The sequence below is a fragment of the Spermophilus citellus genome, assembly GCF_964194105.1.
Source record: "Spermophilus citellus genome assembly, chromosome: 16".
In the NCBI taxonomy this organism is placed as follows: domain Eukaryota; kingdom Metazoa; phylum Chordata; class Mammalia; order Rodentia; family Sciuridae; genus Spermophilus; species Spermophilus citellus.
Genome location: NC_138196.1, coordinates 52,693,403 through 52,717,342, shown reverse-complemented (window position 1 = coordinate 52,717,342; position 23,940 = coordinate 52,693,403). Strand labels below are relative to the sequence as shown.

At 42.3% G+C, this 23,940-nt stretch overlaps 1 protein-coding gene across 1 annotated transcript in view; it reads right to left on the bottom strand.

Annotated features, from left to right (window-relative positions):
• ENPP6 (ectonucleotide pyrophosphatase/phosphodiesterase 6) overlaps positions 1-22,484 on the bottom strand; it is a gene marked incomplete at both ends in the record, with an annotated part of 106,186 nt that extends 83,702 nt beyond the window's left edge. Inside the window, one exon of the mRNA XM_081269580.1 lies at positions 22,244-22,484. Within this exon, the coding sequence (XP_081125706.1) occupies positions 22,244-22,484 (241 nt within the window). The remainder of the gene's footprint in view (positions 1-22,243) is intronic.
• Between the last annotated feature and the right edge of the window lie 1,456 nt (positions 22,485-23,940).

Genomic DNA, 23,940 nt, shown 5'->3' with positions numbered 1-23,940 from the left:
TGGACCAAGGGCATAGGAGCAAGCAGCAGCCCTGCCTTTCTGTGGACAGAAGCAAAAGTCAGAAGGATGCAAGAGAAAACAGACAGGAGTGATCCAAAGGGTCGAACCAAAAGAGGGTTCTGCAGTACTATTTGAATTCACTCCTTGGAGTCCTCCCCTCATTAGTTTAGAAAAGAAGCTTGAGTCCAAAATGCTTTCTTCTGAGAGAACAAAATTCAGCTCTCTCTTTAGCCCAGACTCGAACCGGAGCCCCCTACATTCAGATGCCACAGCTTTCCTCATAGACCTCTTCAAGAGACAGAAGAGGTGAGCAGCCCAGGATCTGCATGGGAATGTAGATAGGAAGGCAGTTCCAGAGACGGGTTGAAGGGTTGGATTTGGCAATGAACTAAGAGCGTACAAAACATGGCTAAGTCAAATACAAAGTAATCTTGTTTTGGCCGAAGCATTGCCTTTTTATTTCACGTTATTAAAAAATTCATATTCTCCTGCTGACCATGAAACCACCTGGAAGTAGCTGAGCTAACACAGGATACCTTCTACCTCACACCAAGTCGCCTGGGGGAACTGCTCTTTCTGAGGACTTTTCCAGACTCTGGGTTATAATTGGCTTAAACTCCCAAACCTAAAATCTCTTGGGCAATACAGAAGAAGTTGTTTTAAGCCTTCAGAGTGCTGAACTACTCACCAATCTGGAATTTCCTGAAAAGGTAAACTGTAAGAATTCATTCAGTGTCTACTTGCCTCTTGTAATATTTGATAGTATTTGTAAAAGACTTAATGACACCCATTCCTGCTTTGGGATCTTATTACCTATCCTTGGTTGGGTGTGGACTGGCACTGGGGAGAAGAGGGTGAAGAGAACTGTAAAGCCAGCTCTGAGGTGACCTTTGTCACTTTCATTTGGATTTTTCATCTGCTGTAAAGACTAAAATCATCACCCTTGATAGATTGGCAGCAGGAATTCTCTTTCTCTTAGGGGATGGGGTGGGGAAGGTCACGGTTAACCATTTAGTATAAAGCATGTACAAGTAACTTTAAAGCAAAAGCAAAAAAAAAAAAAAAAAAAGACATTTACTGAGTTCCTACAACAGTGTCAGGGAGCAAGAGGCAGGTTGGGAGGGATGTAGGGACCACCCTTGCATCCAGCCCCCATAACCAAGTACAATCAGGAGCAACCACACCAGAGCTGCCTCTTGGTGGTCTGGGTCAGCATCCCAGATGTGGCTTATCAAAAGAGCCCTGTTCAAACCGTCTCTCACAACTGTGTAGCCTTGGCGATGTGATATAAGTAGCTAAGTGTCTGAGGTTGAATCCTCTCTTTTATATTCAACCCCAGAAGCGCTTATTGTTCACATTGTCCATTGAAACACACAAAGGAGGGTTTAAAAAATAGTTAGCCATGAGGTTGCTCAGTCTGGAGGAAGCCTGGAAAGGCCGACACTCACGCACCAGGGATGCACGTGTGGCAGGATCACCGCCCAAGGCACAGATAGCTGCACAGAACAGCGCTGCCCTGAGCAGCCCTTCCTTGGAAGCAGGAGGGAGGAGGAAGCACCATGTCATGAAAGGAGCCCCAGGCTTTTCAGTTCTTCCATTGATGAGTTCTGTGATCTTGAACCAGTAATTTAAGTTCTCATCTGTAAACTGAGAACAACTGTGAATGCCTTGCAGGGTTTTTGAGGATCACATTTGAAGGTGGGTAGCACGGAGCACAGCACAAAAATACAGAAGATGTTTGGGAAATGTACATTCTGCTCCCTGGCTTCTTGTAACCAAGGAAGACAATAGGAGCACTGCAGGAATATAGGCCCTCCATTGTCTCCCAGATTCAGCCTCTACCACAAGGAGGTAGCCTGGTAAACATGCAGGGGGGGGGGGGGGCTGGAGGCACGACCTCTGCTCTGGTCCTCACTTCTTGACTAAGGGATCTGAGACAATGAAGATAACCTCTCTCAGTGAAAGTCCCTCATCTGTATAATGTTCTTATCTAACTCTGGAGATCAGCATTAAAGATGAATTAGCGACATTAAGATTAGAAAGGAAAAGTAATTGCATTCTTTTGCAGAAAACAGGATCTTGTATGTTCTTGTATGCAGAAAATCCTAAGAAATCCATAAAAATTAACAGAATTACTTAGACTATTAGAATTAGCTGTTAGATTTTAAATTAAATTTCAACAGTCAGCAAAGTATTAGGATAGAAAATGAATAATTTTTAAAAGTTGTATTTTATATACTGTAAAAATAAAATTAGGACCAGTGACAGTGGTGCATGCCTATAATCCTGGAGGCTGAGGCAGAAGGAGCTCAAGTTTAAGGTTAGCCTCAGCAACTTAGCAAGATACAATCTCAAAATTTAAAAAAGAAAAAAAAATTAAAAGGACTTGGATTTAGCTCAGTGGTATAGCACCCTGCATTCAATATCCACTATGAAAATAAATGAATAAATATTATGACAATAATTTCATTTACAACTTCAAAAGGAAAAAAGTACTTAGAAATATTGAACAAAAATGTGCAAGACTGATACATTGGAAATTACAAAGCATTGTTGATATAAACTGGAATGAAAATAAAAATAATTGGAAAGATATATATCCTATGTTCATGAATCAAAAGACAATAGTATTAAAATGTTAATACTCTCCCAATTGATCTGTAGATTCAATGCAATCCCTATCAAAATCGTGGCTGACTTTTCTGTATAAATTGGCAAGCTGGTCCTAAATTTCATATGAAGAGACAAATGACTTAAAATAGCCAGAACAATCTTCAAAAAGAAAAAAGTTGGAAAATTTATACATCCCAATCTCAAAACTTACCGAAAAGCTATGGTATTCATGGCAATATGATCCTGCATAAGGATGGAGGGATAGATAGATAGATATAGATATAGATATATCAATGTCAGTGAAATAAAATTGAAAACCCCCAAAATTTCAAAAAATCCACTGGGGAAATAATAGACTTTTCCATAAATGGTACTGGGGCAAATACCTCACACTATACACACACAAAAAAAATAACTCAAAATGAGTAACAAACCTAAACATAGCTAAAAGTATAAAACTCTTAGAAGAAAACATAGGTATAAATCTTTCTGATATTGGCTTAGGGGATTATTTCTTAGATATGACAGAAGAACTGCAACTGATAATAGAAAAATTGATAAATAGGATTTCATTATCATTAAATGCTTTTGTAGTTCAAGCACTCCATCAAGAAAGTGAAAAGAACCCACATCCTGGGTTGCAAATCGTATATCTCATAAAGAATTTATATCCAGAATATATAAAGAACGCCTAGTACCAAAAATAAAAAGTCAACCCACTTTTACAAATGGTTAAAAGGATTTGAAGAGACATAACTTCTTTGGGGAAAGTTTTCAAATATCACATGAAAAGATGCCCCCAACATTGTTAGTCATTAGGGAAATTCAAATCAAAACCACAATTAAATGACACTGGATACCCCACCAGAGTAGTTATAATAATAAAAAATAAAGTAAGTGTTGAGGCAAATGTGGAAAAATCAGAACCCTTACACATTGCTAGTGAGAATGTAAAATGGTGCAGCCATTTTGAAACAGTTTGGCAATTTCTCAAAATGCTGAACAGAGAATTACTGTATGACCCAGGAATTCCATCCCATCTCCCCAGAAGAAATGAGAATATATGTCCACACAAAGACCCTGGACACAAATGTGCACCACAGCATTATTGGAAAGGGCCCAAAAGTGGAAGCAACTCAAATGTTGAACAACTGGTGTATGGATAAAGTGTGGTCTATTCACACAATGAGAGCCTTCTTGGAATAAAACAGAATGACATACTGATTTAACTTGGACAAATCTCAAAAGTATTGTGCTTAGTGAAAGAAACCAGACACAAAAGAATAGATAGATAGATAGATAGATAGATAGATAGATAGATAGATAGATAGATAATAGATAGATTCTGTTTTTAGGAAATATCCAGCTAACGAGGGCAATGGCTGGCATCTCATTGAGGGGTTCTTCTTGCCAAGGAGGGTGTAAAGGACCTGAAAATGTAAAGTCTAATATAATTAGTGAAGAACAAAAGATTAAGAGTCAGAAATATATTTACAAAAGCGAAGTCCATACAAGAGCTAGAACTACACAAAAGAAAGATGGTTTCAGTGGCTTATTCAAGGGGGTAGGTATAAGGAATCAGGATTAAGCTTTCAAGGGTGGAGTCTTGCTTCCATGTCTTGCAGTCAGCAGGTTGATTGGCATCTTGGCAGGTCACACCCATCTCAGGTGCTGTCTGAGACATGGCAGAGCGGGATAGAAATTCACAATGTCCCTGGGCAATTGACCAGGGAAAATGTCCACTGGTCATTCCCAGAAACCATTTGTTTTATCCACTAGGCTTTGATGCGCGGTGACCCACACACAAGCCATGGAGTCTCGTGACATTCAGCAAAGGCAAATCTATAGCAATAGAATTAGTTGTTGCTTAAGGTTGGGAATAGGAATGGGAAGTAACTATTGGATATGAGGTTTCCCTTGTGGAAGATGAAGACATTTTAAGCTTTTATCCTGAGGATGGTTGCACAGCTCTGAAAATATACTAAAATCATTGAATTATACACTTTAAATTGATAAATCTTGTGTTATGTGCATTATACTTCAATAAAGCTATTAATCAATTTTTTAAAGATCAACTGAGATCACAACTATGTAGATCCATATATAAGACCTAATTAGCATATTAATACCTAAGATCCGCCAGATTCCCAGCTACACAGGCAAATAGCAACCCCAACTCCTCCTAATGCAGAATTTACCTCCAAATCACTGTCTCTCCTTTCTAGCACCCTAGTGATCTCACAAACCCTGCTGCTAATAAAAAGTCTATAACCTAATGACTTTCTTTTTCATTTCTTATTTTCTTTAATTTTTTTTTATTTAATAATACTGACCTTCTACTGGAAACTTTAATTTTTTTCCTTGATCACTTTGACACTGCTAGAATCCTAAGTTTCATTTTAGGCCTTTAGTAGAATGATCTTTGATAAGTCTTCACATCTTCCTTGTCTCCTTTGACGTCTCTTCTTCCATATATTACTCCCTAAATGTCAGCACCGTCCCCATGTTTCCATATTGACCTCTTTCTCTTCTCTCACTGTTGTCTTCACAATGGGGCTCATCTACTCACATAACTCCCCACTTCTATGAGCATGACTCCTAAATCTATCTATAAGACTTCATGGCTGATAGAGAAATCACCATCTGAATTGCAAGTGCCAAAGATACAAGAATATGAAGTACTGAATTAGATGCTATATTGAGATATTATACTGAAATATTAGATAGCATATTTTCTCCCTGTATATGCCCCTTGGTCATGGGTCAGGCAGGTATCCAGTTCCTTTGGTCTTTGAAGATGTTATCATTTCTCAAACAATAGCTAATGTTTGAGCTCATTTGAGCACATCGGGTGGTGGTTTTTCTGAAGGAGAGGGGAGAAAGGTATATGCCTTTGACAGAAACCAAGAAAGGAGGAAGGAAAGACAGGCTACATAATTTTTAGGACCTGGGACAAAATGAAAATGCAGGGTTTATTGTCCATTGAAAACTTCAAAATGGTGGCAGCAGAGCATTAAACCAAGAACAGTATCCTTGTAAGCACAGTAGCCTGTGTTCCTGCATAGGTACACACCCATGAAGCTGACCCTGATGGGGAGTTTCCTTCCCAGACCAGTGGGAAAAAAGAAAGAATTGGCTGGTACAGCAAGAGTGGGAAATGATGAATTGGTTGGTGGAAGAACTCCATGAGGAGGATTGAGTCTGTGAGCTAAAATGGGGACACACAGGGTTTTCTAGCCCAAAGCAAGAGAGCCCATTTTGGGGAACCACATGACCACCAATGTGGATCAATGGCCAGGGCCATTGCCCTAAGTATTTGGAACAGCATACAACCCAGGACCTTTGCTTAACCTTCGGGGAAGAAGAGAAGCCCCCCTGTACAACCCAAAAGAAACTAAAACTGAATTTCCACTCAGCCCATTGGGATGGGGGTCAGTCCACTTTAGGTTTATTTATTTTTTTATTGTACAAATATATATATATATATAAACATAACATATTCCATTTGCACCATTTTTTAAAATATTTTTTAGTTGACGATCAATGGACATTTATTTATTTATGTGGTGCTAAGGATCGAACCCAGTGCCTCATACATGCTAGGCAAGCGTTCCACCACTAAGCCCCAGCCCCAGCCCCACTCACACCATTTTAACTGTACACTTCAGGGGCATTTTTATATTCACATTTTTGTATGACCATCACCACTATCGACCTCCAGAACTTTTTTTTTCATCCCAAACTGAAAACTCTGGATCCAGTAAACAGTAACTCTCCATCCCTTCCCTGACCCAGGCCCTAGTAACCACACTTTTTCTTTAGTTCTCTGTGAATTTGACTGTTCTAGGTAATTTCCTGTAAGTAGAGTCACACAGTATTTGTTGTTGAAGTTTCATAAGTGTCTGGCCATCTCACTTTGAAGAATGCTTTTGCAAAGTACATGTATGAAGACTTGAATTGGGTGTCAACATAGTTTATATACAGAGATACAAAAATTGTGGTATATATGTGTATTAAGAATTGTAATGAAAAAGAAAAAGAATAGCATTACCTTAGATTAGGTAGAGGGAAGTGAAAGGAGGGGAAGGCAGGGCATGTGGGGATAAGAAAGATGGTAGAATGAAACAGACATTATTACTTTAAGTATATATGTGACTGTATGACCAATAAGATTCTTCAATATGTATACTCAGAAAAATGAGAAATTATATCTCATCTATGTATGATATATCAAAGTATATAAGTGCATTCTACTGTCATATATAACTAATTAAAACAAATAAAAAATTAAAAAATAAATTAATTAATAAATTAATTAATTAAAAAAGAACCATTCATAGATTGAGGTTTATTTAAAGATAGAGAAATGCAATGTTTCTTATACACCCAAGTTTGTGAACTTGGATCACTTTACATACAAATTAATAATCTTACCCTAAGGCTATCTTAAATTCTTGTCTGATCCTGAGATGATTTTCTCTCTAATCCTCCCAATCCAATCAGCCCTACTAGTTCTCTCTCTATAGGGCCTGTTAAATTCTTGACCTCACATTCAAATTCTAACTCTGGAGACTTGACTCCCAGACTATCAGTCTCATCCTAGACTTGAGTGGTCTCCCTTAAGCCTCAAACCCACACTGCTCAGAAACATCTGAGTAATCATCTCAGCCCACCTGTGGTCCCCAAACTCTCCCAATCATCCCCATCTCCCACTTTGACTTGAGTTTTCTTGTTAATTTGTGAGAACTTTCCTCCTGGTTTCAACCTGCCTTAATCCTCAGCTTTACTCAAATAACTATCGCCTCAGAAAACTTCCCTCTTTACCACACACGATAAACAATCTCCTTTTTCCCCATGTCTGTTCTAGTCTGTCCTATGATTTTGATTATTAAAGCACATATTAAGCCACGCATGGTGGCGCACACCTGTAATCCCAGTGGCTTGGGAGGCTGAGACAGGAGGATTACAAGTTCAAAGACAGCAAAAGCAAGATGCTAAGCAACTCAGTGAGACCCTGTCTCTAAATAAAATAGTGCTGGGGATGTGGCTCAGTGGTCAAGTACCCCTGAGTTCAATCCCTGGTACTACCCCCCCACACACACACACAAAAACTACATATTTATTGCTCCAACTTAATTGCAAGTTTGTCCAAGAACACAGGCCATTTTGAGAACAGCACTTCTTACATAGCAGATGGTCAATACATTCTTAAATGGATAATATTCCTACATGAATGCACCATATGAACATATGTGAACACTATATGGGGATACAGTTACCAAAACCCAGGGTTCAGCCAGAAAGCAGAAAAGGAGTTAGTCAATGGATGAAAATAATATTTCAAGGCCCTATCCAGCTCTGAAATGTTACTAGCTCTTGGTCAAAGCTTTTGGAGGAAAGACATCTTACTTAGGCTTAAAAGAGAAAGTTCGGTGGAGGAAAGCTGGGTCTTGGGTTTGGGAAGGAGATCTACAGAGGTGATAGGTAGTGCTAGCAAAGGAAAGGACTGAGAGTTGCAGGGAGGCCTGGAACAGAATCAGGGGAGAGGTCATACTTTAAAGGCCCAATGATCCCAGGTGATCCCCCTGTTGGAAGGTTAGGCACCAATCTAAAGTCCACTAAGGGAATGTCCTCGAGTGAATTTCCAAAATACCTACACAATTGGTTAATGAGTTCAAAAGAACAAACAGGTGGTTGAGAATTGGGTAACCGAGGTCACTCTTGTTTTCTTTGACTCTTAATTTTTAGCTAGCTGCTATAACACATCTCAATACAGACTGAGAGCAATTTCTCTGGAATGTTGTTGTCTTATCTGTTCTATCAGAACTTGGTGAGATTATGTAAGGAGCTTAAGGAACTGCAGCCAGCCTTCAATGACCATCCATGGCATGAGGAAGACGGGAGGATGGCTGAGTCCACACTCCATATACAGCCTTCTGGGTGACTCCACCTCCTCCTTGACCAGGTTTTTTAATGAAATCTACACACACACTCTCACACACACACACACACACACACACACACACACACACACACACATAGTACTTGGAATCACACTTCCATTTTGGCTTGTGCATTTTGGTATATGTTAATGGGGATTAGGAAAGAAGCAAGAGCAACTTGGAGAAGCCCAGTCACAAAAGATCAGAGTGAAGGAAGGAAGGAAGGAAGGAAGGAAGGAAGGAAGGAAGGAAGGAAGGTAGGTCGATCAGAGTGCTCAGAACAAAGTTGAAAGCTTAGGCAAAGAAGTCAATCCACGAAAGTAGGCTGTAGGTACTGGGAAAGAGTGCCTGGGCCTCCAGCCCCAGTCATGGAGGGTAGCCAGCCAACTGCTGGCCCCAACTCAGAGATCTGCACTGGTATGGTCCTACTCTTAGCTGGCTCTTGGACTGGAATCTCAGGCCTCGGTGTCCTGTTCTGCACAATAAAACACAAGCACTGGTAGTATTTCTCAGGCATCTTCTGCATTTTACATTTTGTTAATTCTCGAAGCCTCTCGGGAAACTTGGGACTGCAATAGAGTGGATTTTGTTACACATTCCCAAGCTCATTCACATAGCTTTAGAGTTATATTTTACATACACAAAGGCATGCTAAAATGGACTATGAAAGTCGTACTCAGAAATGTACAGCGAAGGGTATCGTGGTTTGGGGTGAGGCCAGCTGGCTCTGCTGCAGGGGAATGGGCCAGTCTGGGGATAACTGGAAGCTCAAATTAGATCTACCCACAGAGCCCAGCAAAAGCCAGGGACAGTCCAGTGTGCTGAGAAGTCCAGGATAACAGGCTGAACATGGCAATGGTGTCACTTTTGGCCCATGAGAAGCTTGCCCAGTGTGGAGATGAGGGGGAGAAGCCTAGAGGCCTGAGGACTCCAACAATGCAGGATCCACAGACCAAATTGGGTCTATGGATACAACAAGGTAGTTTTCTGGAAGAGTGGAACTTCAGTCAACTAATGGGGCTCAGCAGCAAAATCCCCCCCAGCCCAGCCTAAGCTTCCACCTGGGGCCTGGACAGATGTCCAGTTACTGGAACTGAGCCAAGAAAGTCCAACAAACATGAAGCAAGTCTCTTCTGAGCAAGGGAAAGATGTGGAGATTGCCTGCCCTCTACTGATGCCCTTGAGGGACAGTAGGCCAACAGCAAGCAGAGTGCTGTGTGGACCAGCCAGGCTTGCTCAAGGGACCCATCTAGAGGATGGAAGCCCTTCAGAGGCTGCAGACAGAGTGGAGCCTCAGGCTTTCTTTGGTCCTGCTCTTCAGAGGGGCAGTGCTATGATGGTGATGTTCAAAGGAGGATGAGGACGGTAGCCTTCGCCACAGTCTCCCGAGCCTGCACTACAGACTGAGAAAAACACACACCAAACCACAAACCTTTGCCTTGTGTCCACGAGGCTGCGAAACGTCTCTCAGAGGACCTCCAATGGGAAACCATTTCCCCTAAGTCCACAAGTGGGGATGCTCAATCAGTGTTGAATAAAAACATCTGCTTAACTAGAGATGAGCATGGGAGACAGATACATTTTCAATATACGATTTCAAAAATAAACAATTCATAGTGTTCCAAAAGATAATGTGACATCTCTGTCCCATCTTTGTCTCTCATCCATACAGTTGCCACCTCAATAGATGACCATAACTGCTGGTTTCTTTAAAGGTATGGGTTTCCCTCCAATGGGCAAAATCTTCTTAGGGCCCTGACAGATCACTGCTTCCCCGGCCTCCTAGTGGAGGCTGGTTGGACAAAAGGAGGTAGAGAGGCTGCCTCCACACCGTGGAGCATTTGTGACCAAAGACCAAAGGACAGGTGTGAAAAGTTTTCACAATGACTGATCTCGTGCTCATCACTGCTGGGCCATCTCAGGCCGAGTGATGTGACAGCCTTTTCTAGGGGCTGCTGGAGTCAAGGGTGTAGACCTTGGTATGTTCTCTGAGGCTCTCACACCTTCACAAGCTCCAACCCCAGTGTCAAGGGTTGCCAGCCTCCACCACAGGCTCAGGGATGGGGTGTCTTCTAGGCCATGTACTTTACAAAAGAGAAAAACAGTGCCCAGAGAGGGAAGGACGGTGCTCAAGTTCACAAAGTCAAGGCGGGGTGAACCTGATGTTTTCATTAGTCTGGGTTACAAGGTGGAGGTTGGAGGGGGCTGGGGAGCCTATTCCGAGGTAGACCTGAGGTCTGTTAGTGAGTGACTAAAGAGTACATCACAGTATTTGAGGTTTTCTCCCCCCAAAACTATGTTTGTTTAAGTTCTTTTTTTTTCCCCTCAACCAAAAAGCAGACTGTTTTCTCAGGTTCACCTGTGAAAGCCAAATCTTTATACATACAGATAATTTTTCAGGGAAAGCCAGACATGTTGCAGAGCCTGCAAGCTAATTTGTTTGATTTGTGTGCCGAATCTGGAAGAAGAGACTAAGGCACAGGGGCCGCTTTGGCAAACTCTGTGGGTGTCAAATCCACTGTACCTATAGACATGAGGACTTCCTGCTGCAGTCCCCCAACCTTCCTCAGGCCAGTCCTAGTCATAGACCATCATCATCCAGTGGAATTTACTGCAGACAACTGTCTTCATATGTATCAAACAGGTCAAATTGGAGTTGCTGTGATCACATGAGGGCCAAAGCTTTCAGAGTCTCACAGAGAGTCCCTTCCAGACTTCCTTTCCCTCCGCTCCTACTGTGGCCCCCCAAAATCTTCTTGGGGGGATGGGGTTGTGGGCCAAAGCTTTCAGAGTCTCACAGAGAGTCCCTTCCAGACTTCCTTTCCCTCCGCTCCTACTGTGGCCCCCCAAAATCTTCTTGGGGGGATGGGGTTGTGGCTCAGCGGTAGAGCACTTGCCTTGTACATGCGAAACCCTGGGTTGGATCCTCAACACCACATACAAATACATGAAAAAAATAAAGGTATTTTTTTAAAAAAGCTTTTAAAAATGTTCTTGGAACCTCATTACTATATTCTCAGCACCTAGAATATCCCCAGCACACCTCTGGTACTCACTAATGCATAATTAACTCTAGGGCTTCACCTGCCCAATAGTCTAATTTTAAAGCAACAAGATCTTCAGGCTAAGAAGATGATGTGATTTATCCAAAGACCCAGCTGACAGCAGCGGAGTTGAGAGAAGGAACCCGGTCCTTGGACTCTCATTCCTAGACCCTCTGTGCTCTACCAGTGCTCCCCAACTAGATTCACCAGACCCTTCGGTTGAACACCATGGGATGAATGCACAAGGCCACTCATAGCAGAAGGTGATTGGCCCAACCCATTCATGACCAGCGCACAGGCCGGGGCGCTCTGCTGCAGACATTCTCGTACATTCTCACAACACGTGGCTTCTAGACCTGTCTGTTGGATCTCTTCTCCTTGTTAGCAAAAGGGCTGGAAATAGGAGTTGGTTAAGATCAAGCCAAGTATCCACCCAGAGCCAAATGCTACACACAGGACCTGCAGGAGCCCCAGACCTGCACCGGGTCCTCCCTGGTTAGTCTGTGAACACAAAGGCCCTATTCACAAAAGGGGACTCTGAAATGTGAGTAGGTGTTGTTTAAAAAGTCTCTGAAAGAACCATTAACATGCTGAGTCAGGCTCCCTCTGAATTAATTTTAAATGGCTTTAACTCATTCGGGGCGTAGTATTCATGATGAAGCAGTCCAGAGTACAGCGTGGTTCAACCAAACTCCTGGAAGCTTTGGCAGGAGGCCTGTGGTCCTATCCATCAGTGGTTGGGTTGGACAAGGAGGATCAGGGAGTGCTCGGCCAGGGTCTGTAAACCACAAAGGCCCCATGTGGAGGGACCTTCTTCAAAAGAGTTTTCTGCTATTAGAATCAAAGATTTTCACCACATTTTAAAGCTTTACCCACGACCCTAACCACTCCTGGCTTCAGGGAGGGAGTTTCTAGCCGCTGAACACCATATAATAAGAACGCCCTCTTGTCGCCGTGGAGGCCAAGAGAAACACACTTTTGGAAAAGTGGCACTTCAGTGTAGAGAGGTCTGTTGATAGGAGCTGAAATAATGATGTGCCAAGAGACATGATTTTTGTAAATGCTTACGACACATCTTTTTCTCGGGGCCTGATCTGGTTAGAGCTTTTTATGGCTTCTGTTCCCGGATACCTCCCCTCCCCAGCCGGCTCCCTTAGGCAGCTAATTCAGGGCTCATTATAGAGACTGTGGTTTTCAGTAGGGAAATGGAAGGCTGTCTAGGTGTCTCTGGGAAGTAAGTGTAAAAATTTAGACAAAAGTTCATGCAGATGAGAAGGCACATTTTAATTGTGTATCTGTGAGAAATATTCTCTACCAGCTGTGTGACAAACAGAGAGGTAGGAAGTGATTAGACTGTGGTCCTTTGGGACCTGAGGATCAATTTCACTCCTTTTCTGCCATGGTTATTCTACATGTTTCTGGAATTCTCCTTTAAGAGACTCTCTATTCTCCTAAAGGGCTAACTCCTGATGAATATCTTACTCAACTTGAAATATATTCTGATGAAAATTTATTTTCTCAAATAAATCTTACTGAGGCTGGGCCTGGTGGTGCACACTTGTAATCCCAGCAGCTATGGAAGCTGACGCAAGAGGATCACGAATTCAAAGCCAGCCTCAGCAACTTAGTGAGGCCCTGAGCAACTCAGCAAGACCCTGTCTCTAAAGAAAATATTAAAAAGGGCTGGGGATATGGTCCAGTGGTTAAGCGCCCCTGGGTTCAATCCCAGTGCCAAAATAAATAAAAATTAAAAATAAATCTCACTGAAACAAATAACCCTTCAAATTTTCCCATTTCTTCAAGCTTCTGCATATCTTGCAGTCTGGGGAAGGTTTCAAGTCCCCTTTAATTTCTTTCATATTCACTCCTCAGTCAATCAGCAAGTCCTAACTCAAAGATGCTCTTCAAATTCAACTCTTCCTCTTCCCTCCAAAAACATGCTGGAGTGTTTGAAGTGGAAGAGGAGGGCAGGAGGAACTTGAACTGTCCTTGGTTCAGCTTTCAAAGTCTTCCATCATGTTTACTTTTTTCATTCTTTTTGTTGCTGTCGTTATTGTTGTTGATGTTTTATAAACTCATCTCTCCCTAGCTCTCCAGCCCACACCCAAATGGTGAATGGATTTAACACCTCTCTGTCTTGTTAAGATACACTTCTCTTACTTTGCTTGTGCTACATCCCCAATATCATCACAGTCTGTATTGATTTCTTTGCTTTTAATATCTGACTCAAAATGCATCTACTAAAAAATCTTTCCAATCATTTTCAAGAGTTAATTCGAGATCTACTTCCTCCATCAAAATGGTCAATACCCTTAAAACTTACCTCATTTCTCAGTTGCAGACTCTCTCTCTGCGCCATTCATTTAAATTATATAATATCCAGCTTTGAAATATCTCTTCTATTGATCTATTATCACTTCACCCTTAAATTGTTATTTGATATTTCAAGTGTTTTGAAAATCTTTTTGCCTCCCATCTAAATTTTTTAAGGACAACAAGACCTACAAGTTTCTTACAAAATGCAAATAATGTCAGTTTAGTGTCTGTGACACTATTACACTCTAGTTAAAAATAAATAAACCTTGGCCCTCTCTCTGGGAGGAATTGTACATGCCTGAATTTTTGGCATCAAGCTTGGCAAAGTGATTTGCTTTGGCCAATGAAATGTGAGCAGGTGTGATTTGAACCAACTGGGAGCAGAAGTTTTTAAACTCTAGTCTAGTGTTCTGCCATTACCCTTTTGCTTCTTCATGTGGGCTGTGTTTCTCATTTGAAGTTGCTTATTTTCAGCTTGGGTCCCAGAATGAAGAGGAAGTGATACAGAGTTAATTACCAAGGGCCATTTATGTGAGGGAGAACTAAATTATGCTAAGTCTCAGATATAGTCTCAAATTGCTTATCTAATCTTACTGATTACATGTGTAACAGGCATAGTATTAGGAATCATAATTTTATTTTATTTTTTTTACTACTTAAATAAATTTTAAAAATATATTTTTTAGTTATAGATGGATACAATACCTTTATTTTGCTTATTTATTTTTATGTGGTGCTGAAGATCTAATCCAGTGCCTCACACGTGCCAGGCAAGCACTGAGCCCTTTGAACCACAACCCCAGCCCCTGAGTCATTAGAGTGGAACCAAATCAATATGACTGGAGTCCTCAATGAAGAGGGGAAGATGTACAGATAGAGGCACACAGGAAGAAAGCCACGTGACAATGAAAGCAGAGATTGCGGTGACACATCTATAAGCCAAGGAACACCAAAGATTGGCAGCAACCTAGAAGCTAAGAGAAAAGCATGAACCACATTCATCCTGGAGCCTTCCAAGAGAGCATGGTGCTGCTGACTCCATGATTTCAGACTTGTAGCCCGCAGAACAATCAGAATACATTTCTCTTGTCATAAGCCACCCAATTGGTAGTCCTTTGTCACGGCAGCCTTGGGAAACTGAAATACCACGATTGCCTGGATTTCAGGGCAGGAATCACCAGGCACTCTAGGTAAGTCTCTATATGGGGATGGAAATGGCCCATCTGAAGCCCTTCGTTCCTCCATGGGCAGCCTAGTGTCACATGGTCTGTTCCTATCTCTTTTTCTTATAAAGATACTAATGATATTGGGTTACAGCCCACCCAAATGACCTCATTTTACTTCATTAGAGACCCTCTCTCCTAATCCAGTCACATTCTGAGATATTAGGGTTAGCATGCTAATGGGAATTTCAGGGTGCACGGAAGTCAGACTATAACAGCCCCTCATGTTTTCAAATGTCTGAGGAGCTTCTCATGGTGCCTGCCTGCACAGACTGCCACATAGGCAACCTGGGATGGAGGCTGAGAACCCAAAAGTGCCTCTGCAGAACCTTTAATGAGTCAGTCCCATTCCTACGTCTGACAGCAAGGACCACATAAAACTAGGCCTTTGCTCCCCTCTCAAAGTTCTGAATTATCTGCCTCCTTCCTTGCTTTGCTGTTGTCTGCTCTCTTGGCTGAGGCAACCTTGCCTATAGTTAGGTTCTCCTAACCCTCTTGCTGCCTCCTTAGAATCAAAACTTAAAACAAAATTGAAAGACATTTTGAGATATATACAATTATTTGAACCCAGGTCCTCTCTACAACTAAAAAATAAATATTAAAAAAAAGGGGCGCGGGGGGGGGGGGAGGGGGGGTGCTGGTTGTAGCTCAGGGGTGGAGCGCTCGCCTAGCACGTGTGAGGCCCCGGGTTTGATCCTCAGCACCACATAAAAATAAATAAATAAAGTGAAGATATTGTGCCCAACTACAACTAAAAAATAAATAAATATTTTTTAAAAAAGATTATTTGACATAAAAGGCAATCACTGGTCTGGGATTATAGCTCAGTTGGTAGAGTCCTTGCCTCACATGCACACAGGCCCTGGGTTCAACCCCAAGCACCACACACACAAAAAAAATGGCAACCGCTTTACCTAAGTGGTTCTTAATTGCTTTCACATGAGCAAAGCATAATTTTAGCTTTTTTTCTTCTCCTTATTAGTTTAGGAGTAGCTAAAATCAAAGTGATAACCACTTCTCTGAAATTCTGAATGCATGAATTATTATTATAATGCTTCTTTACAATAATAAGTGTTTTGGTTTTCTGTTTGTTTTTTGCGGTACTGGGGATCCAACTCAGGGTTGCTCTACCACTGTCCACATCCCCAGTTCTTTTTATTTCTTCATTTGAGACAGGGTCTTGCTAGGTTGAACAGGCTGGCCTTGAGTTTGTGATCCTCTTGCCTCAGCCTCCCAAGTAGCTGAGAGGACAGACATGCCCCGTCATGCCTGGCTTACTACAATAAATTTGATTTGGAAAAGATAGGAAATAAGCAAACAAATTGGTATCATACGAAAAACAGGGACAGTAAGACAATAGAGAATGATGTCGTGATAAGAGGCTATTTTAGTTAGTGTGGTCAGGAAAGCACTTCTTGGATCTTTCTGGGGAAAAAGCATTTCAGCTAGAGGAAGCAGAGAGCTCAGTGTCCTGAAGTGGGGGACACTCCCTGGCCCAGCAGGACACCAAATTGTGTAATGTGAGGCAGCCTGGGGAAGAGTGGTCGAGAATAAGGTCAGAAAGGAGCTGGTGAGTATTCAAATTTACTTGTAGTGAGAACAGAATCCCTTGGAGGATTTGAACAGAGGACGGACATGAAAAAACACAGGTTTTATAAGGATTGTTCTGGTACTTCCATGGGGAACAGACTGTAGAGCACAGAAGGTAGAAGAGCCAGAGCAGGGAGAAGCTCCAGGCTTCTGGGGAGGTTTGGGACAGGTGCTAGCCATGGAGGTGGGAGAAGTAGAGGCTTTGGAATTGACCTTGACTAGGGCTGTAAGAGAAAGAAAGGTTAGAAAGATGAGGTGGAACCCACAGACGGGACCAAGGAGGAATCAATGAAATAAGAAGAAACGGAGAGAGAGGAGGGTGTCCTGGAACTTAGGTGGGCTCTCAGGAAAGAGGAGTATGCCCTGTGCCCAATGCTGGTCCTGGATAAGGAAATCAGTCCCCATGTCAATGCTGATCTTGGGTTTGGAGAAGAGATGGAGCCAGAGAGGCCATCTCTCTAGCCCCTGGTCCTGTGGGTGGGTTTACGGGCACCTCTCCCTGAAACTGAATTCTGCAGAAGGCTGGGGATGTAGACTTCTTTCACAGAATGATTGGTCCAGTACTTTCTATGTGGATTTCCTTTGGTCCAAGTGATGACTGGTTTTAATTTAAATCAGATATTTTCTTAAAAGTAGGGGGAAAGCATACCACACTTATACCTGGTAGTCTCTTACTCTAGAAAGTTAGGTCCTTGATATCTGCTAAGATTTTACATCCCAAGTAATTTCTAGGAACATGATAGGAAATGTACTTGCACAAATATTAAGTCTGAGCCATTAACATCCTGGTTTTTGCTTTGATGCCCATGCAGAATTAATAAAGTACCATAATTCAGGCTGGGGTCGTGGCTCAATGGTAGAATGTTTGCCTGGCATGCATTAGGCCCTGGGTGTGATTCCCAGCATAGCAAAAGAGGAAGAAAGAAAGAAAAATAGAAAGCATCATTATTCAGGCTCTCCCTGCCTCCTGGACTGGTCCTGGGGAGACCTCTGTCCTGGGTCTTAGGTCACAGGCACAACGTTCTGGCCACCCTAGGCAGGCACAGGTCACAGCTCAAAGCCTGCAAGAGAACCAGGCTCCAGATACCTACCCTCCCATCTCAGCTCTGAATTGACATTCTGAGGTGTCTCAAAACACTCCACCTCCATGTCTTTTATTTATTAGTTTTAAAATGTTGAGATGAGAATTATTTTATACCAAATTTATTTTAGCATATTTTCATGTCCTGGTGGATTGTTTGCCGTAAAGATAAAATTCTCCCTGCTATTCAGGACACTTATGGGCCACTTTCTCCAACTTCTTAACCAGAAGTGTTTCAGAATGTCAAACAAATGCTGCCGTCAGCCTTAGCAAAGCAATACTAAGCTGTGCTGCCTCCAAATATATGCAGCCTTTTCTCTTCCCCATGACTGGATCCTCCACCAATTTTATGTTAAACTTCACTAAATCAAATATGAATTTACCCCCCCAAAGAGAGAATAACTTTACAAAAAGATCTACAGTTAAAACAGAAAGCATTCCAATGGCATATAAATTGTGGTTTCTCTTTTTTCATACCAAGGATGAAACCCAGGGGTACTTAACCACTGAGCCACACCTCTAGCCCTTTTTGTATGTTTTTAGAGAAAAAGTCTCATTTAGTTGCTTAAGCCCTTGCTCAATTGCCCAAGGTTGGCTTTGAACTCACCATCCTCTTGCCACGGCCTCCCAAGCCACTGGGATACAGGCGTGCACCATCATGCCTGGCTAAACTGTGGTTTTATTTTTGCTAAAACTAAGTTGATCCACCCACAGCTCATCAGAAAGAGACCATATGCATAAAATTAAGACCTAATGACTTACACCATATTTGTGCTTGTTTATCCCAGCACAAATCCCACACCCAAAATGCTTCCTCATGCTACACTGATGTCCAAAGACATTCTCCTCTTCTCCGTTCTCTACAGCATTTGGGGAAACTACTCCTTGATCCTTCATGCTCGAGTTTGCACAGGCTGCCACACCATAGACTGAGTGGCTTCAACAACAGAAATTTATTTTTCACCTTGTCATTCTATATTTAGAGTCTTAGTAGGTATCTATTTCTTCTCCCTCCTCAATTTGAAGGGTGGAAGGCCTTGTTTGATGATTCGATGTCCCCAGCAATCAATTGTTTGATGGATCTTCTTGATCACTATTGGAGATTTTGTTCATATTAGTCTTAATATAAACATATTTTGAGGAAAACAACTAATGGTTTCATGTCAGTGACTAAGATGTATGTTTTCCAAGGTTCCTTACAAGTACGATTGCTGGTTTCCCATCCCCATCCACATAACTTCCCTATGAAATTCTCCCTCTCAAGGAAGTTTCAGCCATTTGATCAATTTATACACAAAGGCCTCTGGCCTCCCAAGAATAATGGATTAGTCTGATGGTTTTGTTTTTGTTTTTTGTTATAGAAAAATACCTGAGATTAGATAACTGTATAAAGAAAAGATATTTATTTACCTTATAGTTCTGGAGACTAGAAGTCCCAGATTGGGTGGCTCTCTTGGTTTGGTCTCTAGTGAGGGCCTAATGGCAAATGGCATCATGGCACCATGTGGGAGGAAGAAATCACATCTCCAAACAGGAAGCCAGAGAACAGTCAGGGGTCAGGTTCAGGCTTTTGTAAACAACTTGCTCTCACCAGAACTCACAGATCCCAACAGAGCTACCTTCATTCCTTCTGAGGGCTGGTCTCCCAATAACTTAGAGACCTCCCATGAGGCTCCACCTCTTCAAGGTTCCACACAATTTCCCAGCATCACCACACAAAGGACTAGGCCTCCAACACATGAACCCTTGGAAAATAAATCACATCCAAAGCACAGAAAGGGACCAGCCCTAACTTTTTAAAGTTCCCTGTGCATTTCTTACTTTTAATGTCTGCATCCAGTAGCATCTGGAATCCTGGCCTGGTTAGGACCTGAGCAGTTCATTCCATTTTATTTTATAGCTATGGAAACAGAGGCCCAGAGCAGTGTAATGTCCTACCAAAGTCTTCCTTGCAAAGACTCCAAGCAAGTTCTCCTAGCTCCAAGGCCAGCATTTCCCCACCCCAGTAACCCGTCACTCTCATTCTGTAGCAAAGAGAACGCACAGTGGTTCATGTGATGAAGTGTGACCATAACCTCCCTTGTGAATTCTGGAGAATCCTAAAACAGCATATCTTTTGGTACCAAAAAGATCTAGTATAACAATTTGGTTGGTTCATAAAATGCTCAGATGCTCAAACCATGTGTTTAAGTACAATTCCCAAAGGATATATTCTTCCTTATATTTTATTTTATTTTTTTTTTTTAAAAAGGAGTTTTTCAACATCAGGTAGAAAAATAAGTACGGTTATTGGGGGGAAAGAATTTAAAATTGATTCCCGAGTCTGTTCCAGGATGGTGGAGATGATTTTAGTTTCAGGCCCTGCCATCTTCTCGCCTGTAAATTCTGCCTCAAAACTGTGAGTTTGCTCAGCAGGTACAAGACAAATCACACCCAAAGACGTTTGTACATAGTAAACACGAGCCGGCTAGACAAATCTGGGTACAGTATTACTTCTGCAAAAAGTGGACAAGTCAATTTATATACCAAGCCGACTTTCAAATCAGATTATGCATATTTTCCATTTTAAAATATGTAGACAAAACATGTACAGAGAGCTTGTGGCCTCCTCAAGTCAGCCTCGGTTTGAAAGTGAAGGGGTAGATCTTTGTCAGACACTCATGGAAACTGTCCCAATCAAGGGCTCTTCTCTTCTGAATAGACAATGGAAAATATCCAAAGCCTGAGAAGAAGGTGTCTCAGTGTGACAGAGACTTTGTGCAAATTATTCCTTGTGCCAATATCAGGAACGTAGATCTGAATCACAAAAGGCCGTGTCACAGGCTTGGTTTCTCTGAGGCGTTGTGATGGTCTTTTCTTTCTTACTGGAGTCTGCCTGTCTCAACTGCATTCTGTTCATTTTCCACTGCAATTGAGAAAAGCTGCACGTGGCAGTTTATGAATCCCGCCTCCCAGCGAGGCTCTGATGGACAACTGGAGTAGGGGCGGTCTGGGTGTGTGAAACTCCCTGCACGGAACTGAAGTCGGGTTGGGACATACAATTACATCTATGTGTGACCCAGCAGCCTGCAAACTGCTTCCCCACAAGGGGAGAAGCTTGCCAAGTGAGGACCAGAGAGGCTTTTGTTAATTATGTTTATCTTAGAGACTCGTTGTTTGTCTATTGGGAGAAATTAAAAAAAAAACAATAAATAAATTATTTCCTTGGTGCACAGTCTGATCTCTTTCTCGTTTCCCATGTCTTCATCTCTAATTCTCCCCTTTAATTTGGGGCATCAGTGTATATCATTTTTATGCAAACGTGTATATAATACTTACACGCAAAGTCAGAAATTCCAGAATTGCCATCCCCTTTCTGTTAACATCATTTTTTAGGTTCTCCTTGAGTTCTGAGTACCTAGTTCAGGGTATCAATCCATATTTCCAGACTCCTTTGGCTTTGGTGTTCTGTTGAAAGCTATAAAGACATTTCAGCCTTCTCCTCCGCTTTCTGTTAACATAATTTACAAAGTTCTCCCTGGGTTCCAAGCACATAGTTAAGTTCTGCATAACCAGTAATAACAGTGCATTCTTAAAAACCTCCCTGGATAGTTTGCTAAATTCTTTCTGAGAACCTCTTGCTGGCCCTTAAAAAGATTAGCTGAAAAACAAACCAGAAGCTGGGGGTCCCACTACATGAGCAGAAAGAGGGCTACACATTCTTTTGCACAGACAGAGGTTCGGTTCATTGACACATTTGGAGCTCAGGCAATTCCAGACAGAGGCCACCTAAACATGACCCAAGGCAAATCCACCTTCCCCAGACCAGGCAGTCTGGGTTAGCTGGACTTTTGTTTGTTTTCTCAAGGTTGCACTTGTTGGCTTGCTTGCTTTTTATAGATGCTGGAGGTTGAAAGGGAGGAATCTCAACTCTACAATTCTTTTGGTCTCTATGTCATTTCACCTGACCCAAAAAGGCAAAAGAGGAAGAAATGGCATTGCTAAGCAATACCAAAGGGAGTGACCTAAAAATGCTTCCAAGTCACCCAGGAAGTCTAGGAGACTTTCCTCTGAGGAGTCTCAAAGGGTCATTTTCACAGTTTAACCTGTTGGTAAACCAGCTAACATAACTCAAGGATGACAGGCACATAGCAAAGGACAGAAGGAATTTGGCACTGGCACATAGAAACCTGCCCATTTCTTGCACTTGAACTTAGAAACCCAGGGTTAGCTAGAACTTTGATTTGTGTTAACAAATAATCGCCCCCATATCGTTGATTGCTATAGTTCTCTTTTCCACCCTGAGGATCCCAAACAGGTCCTTGGGAGAATTTGGGAGGGGAAATACAACTGTGGGGGGGGGGTATCTTAACCAAGAACAGATTCTTGTCTATCTTTGGTGTCCTGCTTGACTCTAGACCTCCCCTCCCTCCAAGAGGGTGACTCAGTACTCACCAGTCATTAGGGTGTAGTAATTGGGATACGAGAGGGTAGGAAAGTCAGGAGTCAGGTAATCCACTTTTACTCCTCTGCTCACAATCTCTTGGAAACCAGGCAATGATTCCAGAGCCTCATCGCTGATGTAGTCCCAGCGAAAACCATCCAGTAGAAACACCAGGAGCTTCCGGCGGGCAGAGGCTGGCTGAGCCAGGCTGAGCCCAAGGACCAGCAGAAGGGACCCCAGCTTCACTGCCATGCTGCCAGGAGCCTGCCAGAGCCCGGCACAGCCGTCCCCTTGCAAAGACTGAGGATGGAGAATCTGTAGCTATTCTCTCTTCTAGGGGCTGGACCTTGAGCTAGCTGCTGGCCTTCCTGAGCCAAGTTCACTTTCAAAATTTAAAGGGACAGCAACCCCTTTTAAAAACATCTCTGCTCACCCAACAAAGTCTGGAGACCCAACTCCCATCAGATAAGCTGGGTTCCCAAACAACCCAGAATTAGCACCAGAGGAGGGAATGCAGTCATTGTTTTTGGTGAATGTTCCAGAAATACATACGGGCACCGAGAGGAGGAATTTTAGAAGAAGACAAAGTGAACACTACACAGTTGCGCTAACCAAAGGGAGGAGCCAAGGAAAGGACAATCTTTTAATTTGCTGTCCTCCCACCATCTCTGCCTGATTTAAACGTTCTGTCTGCTTCACTTACAATTTAGGAATCCAAGCCTCTTAACTTAGCACATAAACGAGAGACAATAGATTTAGGTGGACCTATTTGTGAACTTTCCAGCATTGTTGCCGTAGCTGTGGCATTTAAAAACAAATTATTTGTTAAGGTCTCGACCACTTATTTTCTCTTCATATACATCTATATGCAGTGTTATTGTTTAAAAGGGTAAAAATGAGATAATGAGCTGGAGGACAGGAGTTTGAAATGGAAAAGCAGAGGTAGAAATAACCCAGCAGGGTTCAGGTAGGAATACCAGGCAGAGGAGAAAATGGGTCCCAGCCAAGGAGGTCAGGCGCAAGTGGGCAAGGGCCAGAGTTAGCACCAGTATCCAGATTTGGGGGGTTCTTAGAGTGTTCCATTTTCTGGTATAAAATTAAATGAGATAATTCATGTAAAGGCTGATAAGATATGTAAGGGCATAATAAGGACTTAATATATGTTAGAAATTATTATTAGTGTTAAAATGCTGCTTGGGTCCTAATGAAATGTGTCAGGGTTCAGGCAAAGCTTTACAAGGACTCAAGACAATCAGACGCGGGCCACTCTCATTATGATCAATCCTATAGTGCCTCTTCCACTTCTGCCCTCTGCCTGTGCCTTTCCTCCTCCTCTTGTTTTGCCATGTTTAAAGTCAAGCCCCTACATGGCACCATGTCACTTTCTAAGTCATGCTGCAAAAAAGCAAACATCGGAGCCAGATTACCGTTTCCATCTCAGCTGACTTGAACAAAATTAGACTTTGTTTTTCCAATAGAAGTTAATGCTTTTTACAATTTAAATTTTTTTTAAAAAATTCCTTATTAAAAAAATAATTGGGGATGGTGGTACATGCCTGTAATCCCAGGAACTGTAATCTCAGGAACTGGGGAGGCTGAAGCAGAAGGCTCACAAGTTTGAGGCTACCTGGGCAACCAAAAGAGACCCTGTCCCAAAATAAACACAGAAAGGGCTTGGGAGTTAGCTCAGTGGTTAAGCACCCCTGGG